Source organism: Onychostoma macrolepis, chromosome 17 (assembly GCF_012432095.1).
Source record: "Onychostoma macrolepis isolate SWU-2019 chromosome 17, ASM1243209v1, whole genome shotgun sequence".
Lineage (NCBI taxonomy): Eukaryota > Metazoa > Chordata > Actinopteri > Cypriniformes > Cyprinidae > Onychostoma > Onychostoma macrolepis.
In genome coordinates this window covers 21298771-21312402 of record NC_081171.1, presented here as the reverse complement: position 1 = coordinate 21312402, position 13632 = coordinate 21298771, and the positions used below count along the sequence as shown (strand labels likewise).

Here is a 13632-nt window from a genome sequence, read left to right as displayed (position 1 = left end):
AATTTTGGCAGAAAACTGCAGTTTCTGTGAAAACATTTTGAGACCATAGGGAGACTGACTCTATCACATCGCACAGTGCTTTGTGTGAATCGACGGGCACTAAAGAATTCTTTTGCCGCAATTTGCTTGTCACGATTCTCTGATTGGTGGCGTTGTCTTTGCAGAATAGCTAATGTAGTTTTTCACCAGAGAACCCACTGTTAAGCATGATTGTGTAAAATGTTAGTTGAAATAACAATAAAACTTCAACAAAAGCATACACCATTAATTAGCAACCTCTGTTTAGATGTTATCTTTAAAAATCAATTCACTTCTAGAGAAAACAAATAGGATTTTTATTTCCAGAACCTGACTGTTGCACCAAATAATGCCTTAAATGTGGCTTACTGTGTGTTTTATAATGTTATTTTATTTTACCACAGAATAATTTGGGAGATTGAGATTAAAATTAGACATGGTTTTCCCATTTTTATTATTGTTTTGGTCACATGAAGATGCAAGAGAAAAGAAGGAAAGAAGGGTGCTGAAATTTAGGTGCTGCTCATCTGGCAGAGTTCTCAGAGAAAGAAAACAAACCCTGATCCACTTCCCTACAAACAGCTTCCCTCAAGCTGGCCGAATTCTGCAGCCAAGCACCAGGATGTTTGGCTTACAAAATGACTTTGCCGCTCCCACAGCCATTCTATCTAATTGCCCCCGGGGCAATTATTGTAGCCCTCTGTCCAGCCATTTTGGAGAAAAATATAAAGTCATACTATTAGTGTGGATTGCATTACATATTTTTCTAAATTTTTACCGAGTACTGTTAGTCGTGTGCGTAATGCACAGCTTTTTTTTTAAGGACACTTACGGTATATCATAAATGTAATTAAATCTGGGTGGGTTGGAAAAAAAAATTACCAAACAAAACATTTCCCTAAGCAATCAAAACACAAACAGACCCACAAAAACGGCAGCGACCTGCACATAATCACAGTGAGACATTTCCTCTAAGCCAGGCATTGCCATTCACTCACTGCCATTTATAAACATTGAGAGGGACAAACAGGGAAAGCGCAGGCAACGACAGGCCGTATCGGTCTGGATATGAGCTGATAAATTGGTGGCTGTGGAAAAAGTGCCCCTTGGGCTCCATCTATTCAGCCGACTGAGGCGGAAAGGGCCGTTTTCAAAAGCACCCCAGAGCCTGGCTATGCATGACAGAGCCTGACACCAGAGCCATACTAGATTCCTTTCTACATGGGCGGCAATGGGCTCCTGGGAAGGAACAAGTGCTTACGGAGGAGATATATCTCCCATCTCATCAGCTCTGCTTCTACCCTCATACTAACAAACACCTGCTGAGCCATCAGATTGTGAGTATTACACGGCACAAAACTGCGATGAGAACATCTCTATAATAAGCTGTTCATGCGATTAAGTAGACTGAAGCATAAAATTGCAACTATAAGTTTAAAATGTATCCTTTTAATCTAATTATACAACAGCCCCATAATGTACTTGGACATTTAAGCCACGCTTAATGTGTAAATTTCTTTGCATTGGATAACAAAATATCAAGTGCCACAACTAAACCTAAACATTTACTCAGAACTTTTCCTTTTTTTTTTTACATCAATGACCAGACACCTATTTTTGTCTTTATATAAAAAAGACAAAAATAGGTGGCTGTGAGGGTGATAAAGTTTTATGTGATGACATAATAAAAAAACTGGCACTTTATGTTACAGTCCTGTTCCTCATGTACATACTATGTACTTGTTATAGTAATTACAATAACTAGGTAATAACTAGGTACTAACCCTGAACCTACCCCTAAATTTAACCCTACCCATACCTTATATGACCAGTATTTTCTGAGGCACACACTGCAAAATAAAGTGCAACCAAAAATTTTATTATATTAATATAATATTTTATTAAAGAAAAACCTGAGTAGTTTGGCAAAACTATTCTTTATTGTTATTATAACAACATTTCTTAGAAAATAATATTTTGTAATATTTAAAATGTCATGTGGCATGACTACTCAAAACCATAAATTATATTTATGAATTAATAACTCATGATATTTGTATATTTAAAAAAAAGTAATTATTATATTTTTTTGGGGGGGATTCAAATGAATAAACTGACATGTATGGTGTGGTTTGATATTTTGTGTGTCATGTCCAAACACTTAGAAGCCACTGTATCTACAAATAAATGACCATGAACATACAGAACACAACAACAAAACACTACATTTCTCTTTGTTTTTTTCATATGCATATATGATTCAAATCCACAACCTGAATCTCATCTGCAGAGACGACAAAGCAGTCGTTGTGTCATTCCGGGAAGTTTTATCTGGGGAAAGCATCTGTCATCTCTCATCAGAGGCTTCTGCTGCCCCAACGCTGCCACAGTCAGCAGACTGATAGCTTAACCTTTCCACCATACTGCACTTCAAAACGAGCAGAGAGCCCCTAGGATCCCTCAGAATGTGTGGTCTTCTCTCTGCACCACTGATTTCTGTATGCATGTCTCATTCAGTACGAGACACCGCTCGAGGATAAAGATGCATTTTCCCTTTGCTTCTGATCTCACTTATTCCTCTACCAAACATCTAGAGATCTTGACGTTGGTATGGACATGTTCTCAGGACTTCAGCGCCTGGAATAGAATGTGCTGGCCAGCTATGTCGGACTGCGGTCAGGATGAGCAGTACCACCTGCCATGGTGTTGCCCGAGCGTTAGACAGTGATGGGCAAATGAGAGATTGGAGTGTTTTTGGAATGTTAGGAAAGCCACTGGCTAGTAGCCATTGCTCTTGTGGGAAATTAAATCAGTGCTATTTAATCACGTCATATTAAGTCCAGAGGGAATTTGAAGTCCTGAGACCCATTTTGGATGAAGCTAAGACCTTCAGAAGAAGAACATGAAGTTGTGTTTCATTTTTGTGAGGTGATAGAAAATTCATAACAGAAATCAATTCCATTGGATTGGATGGAAAAAAGACCTATGTGATGCAAAAAGCTTCTAGATCAAAAGTTTTACCATCACCCGTTCCATACGATTCTCCTACATAATTATAACTAAATAAATCTTCTCTATTACTATAAAAAGCTTTCAATTTTCAGCCTCAACCTCCACATGGAACGTCATCGCTTGGTGAAAGATTTACTAAGGCTGGAGAGAAGGAAAGAGAGGAAGTGAACCTTCAAAATAGCTCTCTACTGCCACCTATCCAAGAGTATGGCAACTACAAGCAAGTCGGTTGACTAAAACAACCCCATTATGAGAGAAAACAGGGGGAGTCGAGTCAGAAGAGTGAAATGATTCTTATAACATTATGACAGCTTAAGATTTAGAGGCTGACCAAACATTTTAGTGGACATGTTATCCGGTTAGGATGCAGCCATTTTCCCAAGCTGGAAAAAAAAGTCCCCAATCAAAGTGAGGATATAATCATGGATCAGATCAATCTGAAACAACTCTTGCGGCACAGTTTTTATTTCTATTTTTTTATGATTCAGTCCTAAAAAGCTTCTCTGGACATATCCTCTGTTAAATTAAGATCCTGTCAATCATTCAAAACTAATTTATAAACCAGTCAGCATCAAATTGTGCAATAATCCCCTCCCACTTTCCTGCCAGCGCCCATCCTTTACCACTCGGTAACATGAGTGAACAGGAATTCAAGACGTAATAGGGCACTTTTCCATGACCCAACATCATTTTTTATATCTTTATTCCATTGTATAATTGCCCTTATTTCAAACATAATAATGGAAACCGCTTCATTTCTCCCCCCCATCCCTTCTTATTGCCTCTTGATTGTGACATCTGTGTCTGTCTTGATTTTATTGGATGAAGCGCTCCTTTTGAAAGGATAATAAACGTGTAAACAAATTCAAAACAAGCCTTTCTCCTAAGCTTTGGTTCTCATTATCAAATTGTGCGGCCGCCCTTGCCAATGTCCCCCTCCTAGGCAATGTCATCCTTTTACAACTCAAGATCAGCTATAATCAAAAGTGTCTATAAATTTGAGCTTCTCTAATTAAGGTCTCCTTGCAAAGCGCACAAGCAGGCGACCGGGCAGGGACCCTTCCCAAAAAGACTCAAATTGGCTCCCAAGCACAACAAATCACATTATGATTTCAGCTCTTGCCCACGCACCGCTCATCTTGAGTCAGTTAACCCAGCTGAAGAGGCCGTCTCGCTGCTGCAGACCTGTGCTCTGACTACCTAAAAAAGCCTGCAGTCGCTTGGATCTCTAAACATGCCGAGGGAGAAACACATATGTAAAGTCAATGATGGCCCTTAAAAAATATTTGCACATTTCTGGACACTTAAAAATTTCATGTCATTGCATTACGTCAAAAAATATTAGTGCTGTCAAACGATTAATCGCATCCAAAATAAAAGTTTTTGTTTGCACAATATATGTGTGTACTGTGTATATTTATTATGCATATATAAACACAAACACATGCATATATAAGAAAAATATGTTATGTTTATATATTAAATATATTTATATATAATATAACAATATAAATATATATATATATACACATGTAAATATAAAAAAAAAAAAAAAAAAATATATATATATATATATATATATACACACACACACACACACACACCTTTTATTTTGGATGTGATTAATCGTTTGACAGCACTAATTAATATTAACCTGAATGGCATCTGCAAACAAATTATGTCAGACGTTTAGTCAGCACTATCCTCCCTTTGCTTAGTAATTTCTGCAATTGCTTTGAACATTGTCTGTAAGATCTTTTTTAATGTTTTTGAAAGAAGTGACATGATCACCAAGGCTACATTTAATAAACATAATTGTTAAATAGAACAGCATTTATAATTTGATTTTCTTCTGTTGAAGAAATGTATTCATTTCTTTAACTAATGGATTGACAAAAATATTTAGCCACTGTATCTACACATACATGGATATAAACCAAAAAAAGTCACATACACATTGACATGCTCAATCAAGAAATCTCTCCCTACAGCATTTTTGACTGTTGTTGTTTTTGACAGTACTTATTATGTTTATTTATAATTCAAGCTTTTCTACTAAAAAAATGACTAGGTTTGTAATTCTCTACAATTTAGTGTCTCAAATTAGATTCAGTTAAAAGATATATACATTACTTTTTGACTTGGATTCATCTATGACGTTAGTATTTGACCAAAAGTCCTCTGAAATGTTTGCCTCTTCTTCACATGAGAAACCAGGCCGACAACAGAACTGTAACTCTGGGCAGAGATTCACCCAAAGTTTCCAGACAATATAAAGCCAAAACGGGACAATGATTTGTCTCTCAAACAGAGCAAAACACAAGTCTTCCACCACAGTTAAGTCATTGCAAATTACAGCATGGCGGATTGAGAAACAATTACAAATTTAAAGTGCATTTAAAGAGCTAAGAGAGAGCTCCTTGGAAGGTTATTTTTAGAAAGAGCTTTATGGGAATATGTTCATACGAGACTTTATGATCAATGCAATGTTGTGATCACGCCATCAAAAGCTCTTCTCCAGCCAAAAGACATATCAGCATTCTGCGCTAATTACAAGGTCGGACAACAGCCAACTGGACAGCAGTCCAAGAAAAAGGGAACGCTTACACGCAAATTCATGCACTCACAGTGTAGCATCTACCGTACAGTTTCATTTTCCTACAGGGTCATTCAAACTATGGCCCTTGACTACTTAGACTAAGTGCTCAATTAAGCATAGCTTGTTAGCCGGTTTCCTTTCCAGCTATGTTATTGCTGCCATGTGCTGTATTACAGTACTGTATGTAATACAGTGTGTTCGGCCAGTATGATGGCAGATCTCAGTGCTTTGGAAATCTCTGGCATCTTAGTGACTCTTTTTTTCCTTCACTCAAATTTTGATTTCATGTTACGTCCACCAGATTTTTTCTTTATATGAGAGACTGTATAAAAGGTGTGAAGAATTGAACAAAGTAAACATGAAAATGTGACATATCCAAATGCTGAACTTGGATTTTATTCATTGTGAAAAGTGGGTATAACGTACCAAAATAAACCTGGACACAAGTTTGCACTAGATTGTGGAGAACCATTCCCCTCCTCAAACACTTTGAGGAATTTATTTGATCAAAGACATGAAGGTTGAAGGTCAAGTTCACCCTTGAGATGATCTTGATGTATCTCAATGGAAACACTTAATTTAATTCTTATCATTATTTGCAGTTAAACTATAAACTTTATTTGATTTACAGGCATTCAATTACTTCATTAACTAATGGCAAGATTTTAGAAAGGACGCATTGGTAACACTTTGTCTGACCACACTAATATGCATTAATTCATGCTTAACAAATGCACAGATAATCATGAGTTAATGTGTAGCGGACTTGAACATATTAAATTAAAAATGGTACATATGGTTATCAATAATAGAGCTCCTTTATATTTGAATGCACATTTTTCTGAGCAACATTGTTATAAAACTAGGCAAAGTCTTATGGATATTACATTATGTCGTTTTAAAACTATGTATGGTCGTAGGTCTTTTAGATATTCTGGGGCACTTTTGTGGAATAAATTACCTCTGGATATTAAGGGTATTTCGACTATGGTTAGTTTTAGTTTAAAAGCTAAAAGTTGGCTCTTAAGTAGGGTGTTTTGTTGATGAAACTGTATTATGTACGTGGTTATTTGTGATTGTACATTTTTGTAAATGTGGAATTTTATTGTCATTTTTGTATTTATAATGCAGTGCCAGTGTACCTGTTACCGGGAGTGGAGTTTGTGCTTTACATCAAGGACCACAATGGAAACAAGTTGTATTTTAAACTTTATTGTGTTATCCTTGACGAATTGAGTGTATTCACTACTTTTTTTGTCAAATAAACAAACAAACAAACAAACAAACTCATGAAGAACTAAACCATTTATTAATAATTACTGCATCAGCAACAAATGAACATTCTATATGATTCATAGTTTAAGTAATCAATAAATTGTTATTAGTTAAATGTGTCATAAAGTATTAATGACATATTATATTAACTAATAGTATTAATTCATATGTTAATTACCACAATGGGTTCAAGCATGCATTTCAACTTCCAGATGCCTGCTTTAATTAATCATTAGCTAATGATTTGCATGGGCATCATTATGGTGTGACTTTACTTGTTGGCACATGACTAACTAACTAATTCAAAATCTATAACCACAATGACATATTACTTAACAATTGGTTAATAGTTCTGTGCCTCAACAAGTAAAGTCATAACATAATGATACCTTTGCAAATCATTAGTTGCAGACAACTGGAAGTTTAAAAGCATGGCTTCGACTCCATGTGGTAATTAACATATAAATGTACTTCATTAGTTAATATAATAAGTTATTAGGTAATTAATACATTATGACACTTTATTGATTACTTAATCTTTGAATCATATCGAATGTTCATTAGTTGCTGATGCAGTAATCATTAATAAATGGTTTAGTTCATCATGAGTTATACATTAACTCATGATTATCTGTGCATTAGCTAAGCATTATTTAATGCATATCTGTGCACCCATATTGTAAAGTGTTACCGATGCATTAATTAATAATATGTGACTTCATCGAAAAGGAAAGTCGTTTCAGAGTTAAGAAGTTGCTATTTAATGAAAAACTAAGAACAAAAACCTTCTTCTTCACAACACAAGTAAACAGGGTCAATTTTGATTTCATGACGATTTTAAAGCCAGAGTTTACCCTCGCGTTAGATGCCAAGATTTTTTTCAGAGAAAATTCACTTCAATGAATAAAATGAGCTAATTTGCTTGATGTGAATTTTCGCCAATGGCATAAACGTCATTCAAACTCAGAGTATGTTTTATCAAAAATGAATGTGGTTAACATTAAGATCTCTGATTAGATCACCATCGTGATCAGGCGATAGAGCATATTGTATTTATTGAGCCGCAGTTCCTTTCAGTCCGCTCCAAAGGCCCTCATTTTAATAATTTCCCCCAGAAAATAAGCGCGAGCTCTAGCCCAGACATAGCCTCCCATGTTGAACAATCATAATCACGCTACTCTTACCATAACACCGCAATTATCCTCATTGCTTACAGCAACACAGCATGCGTGATGGATGAGTGTGTGCGTGCTTATGTGTGTTTGAGCGAACCGTCTACAGTAGAAACGTCTCTCACGCACGTCCCCATCTGTCGCAGCTCCTCTGCTCAGTTCAGCGTGCGACCTCCATAAATCATATCATTAAGATAACGTCAGCAGCCCCTGGCTGGCTCGTACATTACCCAGGCAGACTAAACTGCATCCGTTTAAGGCCCCGTTTTGACAAACAGCTGACACAACAGCGACAATCCAAGTCAGGCTCATACAAACAGTAGTTCGACAGTAGTTCTTGTAGGCGTATAGGACTCAGAGGAGTTTTGTTTTATCACCAGAAGAAAATAATCCATTTGTGGTGTAAATAAATGCTTATTTGAGGTGTTTTCTCTTTAAAGAGTTGCTCCCATCAACTGCAGGTACCTGTGGGAGGTATATGATCTGTTTGGAGAGTCTAAGCTCCTTGCTGCATATGTTACCATTATACTTCATGCCTGGTTGCAGTCAACTGATTTCTTGTGACATTATGATCCTGCACATTTCCTCCAGCGGTAATTAGTCGTAGCAGTCAATAAATCTCCTCTGTTTGTTTTTGTAATGTTTATTATGGTTTAATTGCGTTTTTGCCCCATTTCGAGAACGGTTTTCTACATGTCGACGAGGGCACTACAAACGCACTCAAGTTTTCTCATCTGATACCGAATGATTGCATAATTACATAAATATCATTAGAACTCTGATTATATAATTTGTTCAGATATAGAATCACTTAATGTGTCCAGGGACAAAAAGACAAAAGTCTAAAAATGACACAGAAGTGGGTGTATAAGAAGGCGATTTGGAGGCTCAGAGAAGAACCCTCCAAAATCAACATTACTTCAAACATGAGCTCATCTAAACATCTGTCCACAACATGTCCAATCATTGCCCTGCTGAGGCATGTACAATTGTTTCTGGAAATAAATATTAGGCCTAATTCAGCTCTGATTGTAGCAGCCAGTTGTGGCCCGGAGAGGAAACGGTCTTTGCGGCTGAGATCTAATGTAGCTATTTTTTTCTCCCAGGGTCCCTATTTTAATTGCTTTTATTTATTTGATCTCGTTTTACTCTTTTCTTCTTCTCAGTTTAGGTTTTGCGAATTTATTTGTCTGAGGCTCCTAAACTTCATTTCACACTTACGCACCAGTTAAAACAGGAGAGGTCTGAGTGTGTTTTAAGTGAGGGTCTGCTGTGGAGGGGTGGACTGAGTTCAATTATACTTAGGCTGTCTGTCTTTTCCCGTCACACTCCATTTGCGGTCGGCGGATACGTTTACACAGAAACTAATCATAACTAAAACATTTTTGTGTAAATCTTACCAAATTACTCTGTATAACAGGGGCAGGGAAAGGAAATCAATACCAAAAACACTTAAGGTAACATCTGACCGTTCTTCCGGACCTTCTGGATAAAACTAAGATAAATGATGAAAAGAAAATAAGTTCCCATTAAGAACACTTATGAAAGAGAATTTTTTTACATAATAGGGCAAATGTAAAGTTCGCAATATCCGGCTGAACTAATACAGGCCCATTTTTCACAATTAATGCTGGATTGCACTGTGCACTGTATATCGTCTTATGAATCACCTAAAAGTTCCATATAGATGGAATATTTCCTAAATAAAAAGCATGTCAGTAAATATTAGTGTGCTTATAAAGCAGTTATATGCTCCAAGAAACTAGGCCTGATTTAGTACAATACAGATTTGATTAAATAATTACTTAATTTACTCCTGAAAGAGGTAGTGCTTGAAGTATAGAATGGAGTCAAATTAGTTACATTATGTATTTTTCAATTAATTCTGGATTCAAGATTCTGGATTCAATATTCTCTTGCAAAAGATGGACTGTCAACAGGATGATACAGTCACATCTGCTACATTTCCATAGAGCATGAGAAAGACAGCCAATGATGCTCAAAAGTGAAAAAAAATAATAATACTCTGTGACTACCACCAATGCCAAGTACAATGCTTCCCCCTTGTGGTAGATTCAAAAATTCACCCTCTTAGGATTTACTCGGTTATCATAAGGTACAGCTTAAACTCTCCCCGGTTTCAGCCTGTAACACATGCCCCATTTTCTTTGTATATCCCTGAATGGAAAGGCTGTGAAACGAGTCCTGGTAGGATATATAAAATGCACTGCAGTGACATTAACTCTAGTGTCCTTCAGAGGGGGGAAAGAAAAAAAAAAAAGAGGCAGTTTTGGAGAGTCAGTCCAAACCTGAGAGAAGCCAAGCACAAACCTGATCCAATCCCTGTGACCAGGTCATACATAAATTAACTTTTCACTCTACCCAGCCTCGTTAACAGGCTGCTGGAGGGAATATGGCAAGTGCAGGGGGTGCAAGCTAATAACACTGGGTTATTCTACTGAAGAAAGAAAGAAAGAAAGAAAGAAAGAAAGAAAGGTCCTAAATTACTGCTAAATATGATGCAAAGTTCAAAGGCTGTTAAAATTTAACACCAAGTGAAAAGGGCATGCTTTCACTTATTTCTTAATGTGGAACCTAAAGTTCAAAATCCTTCATTGTCACTCTTAAAATAGCCTTGCATGAAAGGTAGACATCGTGTAAGCAGTAGAACCTCAAACAAAAAAGATTTTGATCCAACACAGACTTGACTGTCTAATGACACACACACACACACACACACACACACAAAAATACAGTAAAGCGCCACTACACCGGTTCTTTCTCGTTAAAGGACTCTTCATGAGTTCATTTTCCTATTTCTACGCCAATACATTTTGACGAGCTCAAAATGCATAATGAAACCTTTTGGAAAGCAGCTGGCATCATGCTTTTTACAAATGTGCAGACTTCCGTTCCGTCTGCTGTATATGTTACATAAAACGCTTAATAAAACAATTGTTGGTCTCTGTATATATGCATCACATGGGCGTCTTGGCTGTTTAAGACATCTTGTCGGTGAGTCCCACACATGACTCAGTCACTCTTATCGTCCTTATAGACACGTAGATGGTGTTTTAACGTAAACCTATGTAAGCATAACACGGATGAGCTAAATAAACATTTTCATTTTGTCAGGGGTATATTACACAAATAGCCCTAAAGTGAAGCGTCTTCAACTCTGAGGGAACGATTGTAAACGGAACTAACTGAAGCGCGCGTGTATCCCGCGTACCTCAAGACAGACATCCGGTTTATGTCTCTGGCATCTATCGACTTTAAAATCACTTACTAAACATATTTATTTCATGTAAACAGCCTTGCACCACATAATAATAATAAAATAAAATAAAAAACCCGACAAAGGTACTTCAAGGCGGTTTTGAGTGTCTGCTATCCGGTGCTGAATGCGACACTTTACGAGTTGGTAAACCAAGTTTGTGGAAATAGAAACTAGAAGCGCGTCTTACCTGCAGATCCGCCCGCTATGATCTGATGAGACGCTTCTCTCAGTAAACTCTGCTTTTTAGATGTCATTTTCTGATTCTGGGCCTGTGTTGAGGAAAACAAACGGTTATAGCAGCGTTGCCATGTTTTAAACCTCTTTGTTATTTCAAACGTATTTTAGTGTATTTTATTTCTCGAGGAAATAAAATGTGTCCATAAAATGAATAGGCCTAACAGAGGAGTCTGTTATTATTTTAAGGTGGACATAAGCCGCATTATATAGTGCTGAGCACTGCAGGTGTGTTTAGACCTTACTTCACTCTGGCTTTTCAGTACAGTTTGTTTACTGTAGTTCCTCGCTTTGCGGAGATGCGGCGGAAGTCCGAGGCTGGTCTGACACGCGGCGTCCTGGCGCGAGCTGAAATGGGGATTCAGTGTGTGAGCGCGCTCTTGGGCAATGCAGGTTAATTTTAACTCTAACTCAGATTCAGTCAGAGTTCAATGAGGACACTGTAAGAGATATTGCTTATTTGCTGTGGTCCTAGATGTAGTCAATTTCACACTGAAACGCACGTCTGAATGTCATGGCTAACAAAATACCAAAACAAGTTGCATCTGCAAACACATTGTGCTAAAGCTTCTCTTAAAATAACTTTTTTTTTTCCTGCGCTATTTTTCAGTTATTTTAATCATTTACAAAACATTTCCTTAAGACTAGGCTACTTGTCTTGAAGTTTACTCGTTTTCTAGCAGATAACCAAAATACGTTTATCTTAAGTTTTAAGTTTATTTCATGTTTTGTCTTTTAAATAAAACCTAATAAACTTGTTTTAGTTCAATTTGAGGCTTGTGACGTTTATACACTTAAACATAAGTGCTAACTTGTTGGATATTTTATATTCATACATTTTATCTCCTACGTTAACTGTGACTTAAGTGTAAAAAGTCACATACTTTTATTTAAATACTTATTTAAAACACTTGTACTTTACATAAAGTCACTATAAATTGTTCTAAATTGGCCTTAATCTTCTAAGCTAAATGCTCCATCATTTCACAAATGAAAGCCAGAATAAGTTTAAAAAAATAGTTACGATACTGTGACTTACTGTTAATGTCCAAGCACTGAGATTGGCTTTTTCTACAATCTAATACAATGTAGGCTAAATAGGCCTACAACTTTTTAAGCACCAGCTGTACAATTTACCATCTTTTTTTCCCACTATCTAATCCAACACAATATATATATTAATATAATATATAATGTAATATAACACACACACACATATATATACTGTATGTATGTATATATATATATATATATATATATATATATATATACCTTAAAAAAATTCAAGCGTTGACTGTTAGTTAAAGAAAATGTAATGAATAAGGAATCTGAAGATGACGTGCAGATATTTCATTGTATTTTGTTTCTGATACTCGAATTCTTAAAGAGTTTTATAACAGAACTCGGAGGTTAAAATAATTTTCTTGATGTCTCATAAACTAAATGCTGTCATTTAAAATGTGTCTAGGATTCCTTCAAATCATATAGTGAGCCACAGCTTTTTTTTCTTTCTTTGCAGAAGGCAACAATGAAAAGCAGGCTTTCCCTAATTCATCGTTACAACTTGCTTAGAGAGAGTCTTGGCCGAGTAATGAGTGTATTACCGTATTAGCTTAGAACATACACATTTTTTCCCCGTTTAATTTTCGAATTGTGAATTTATAGCAGGCTATTGGCAGGGAAATGCCATTAGCACTTTGACCTGCCTGGAGTGAGAGAGCAGACAAAACCCCACCCCGTCTATAAACCTACATGGTGGCCAGCAAATCTGTGAAATTTTTCAGTTATTCATCTTTTTTTTTCTTCTTCTGCAATATAAGAACAAATAATTAAAAAATTAAATATAAATAATTAAAAAAAACTATTCTGTAAATTTGTATGAGACTTCATTATGATTGCTAAGAGCACACAGAAAGCCAAAGAAAATGACTTGATAATATGATGGAATGAAGAAGTATTTTAAAAACCTAAATGAACATGAAGAATTTAACAATAGTCATACTGTGCATAAAGGTAATGCATAATCAAAAAGGAAACACCAG

At 36.3% G+C, this 13632-nt stretch overlaps 1 protein-coding gene across 1 annotated transcript in view; it reads right to left on the bottom strand.

Moving 5' to 3' along the window:
• slc25a21 (solute carrier family 25 member 21) overlaps nucleotides 1-11975 on the bottom strand; it is a 98327-nt gene extending 86352 nt beyond the window's left edge. Inside the window, exons 1-2 of the mRNA XM_058748783.1 lie at nucleotides 11836-11975; nucleotides 11544-11625 (exon numbers count right to left, since the gene is read on the bottom strand). Of these exons, the coding sequence (XP_058604766.1) occupies nucleotides 11544-11610 (67 nt within the window). The 5' untranslated portion in view covers nucleotides 11611-11625; nucleotides 11836-11975. The remainder of the gene's footprint in view (nucleotides 1-11543; nucleotides 11626-11835) is intronic.
• Between the last annotated feature and the right edge of the window lie 1657 nt (nucleotides 11976-13632).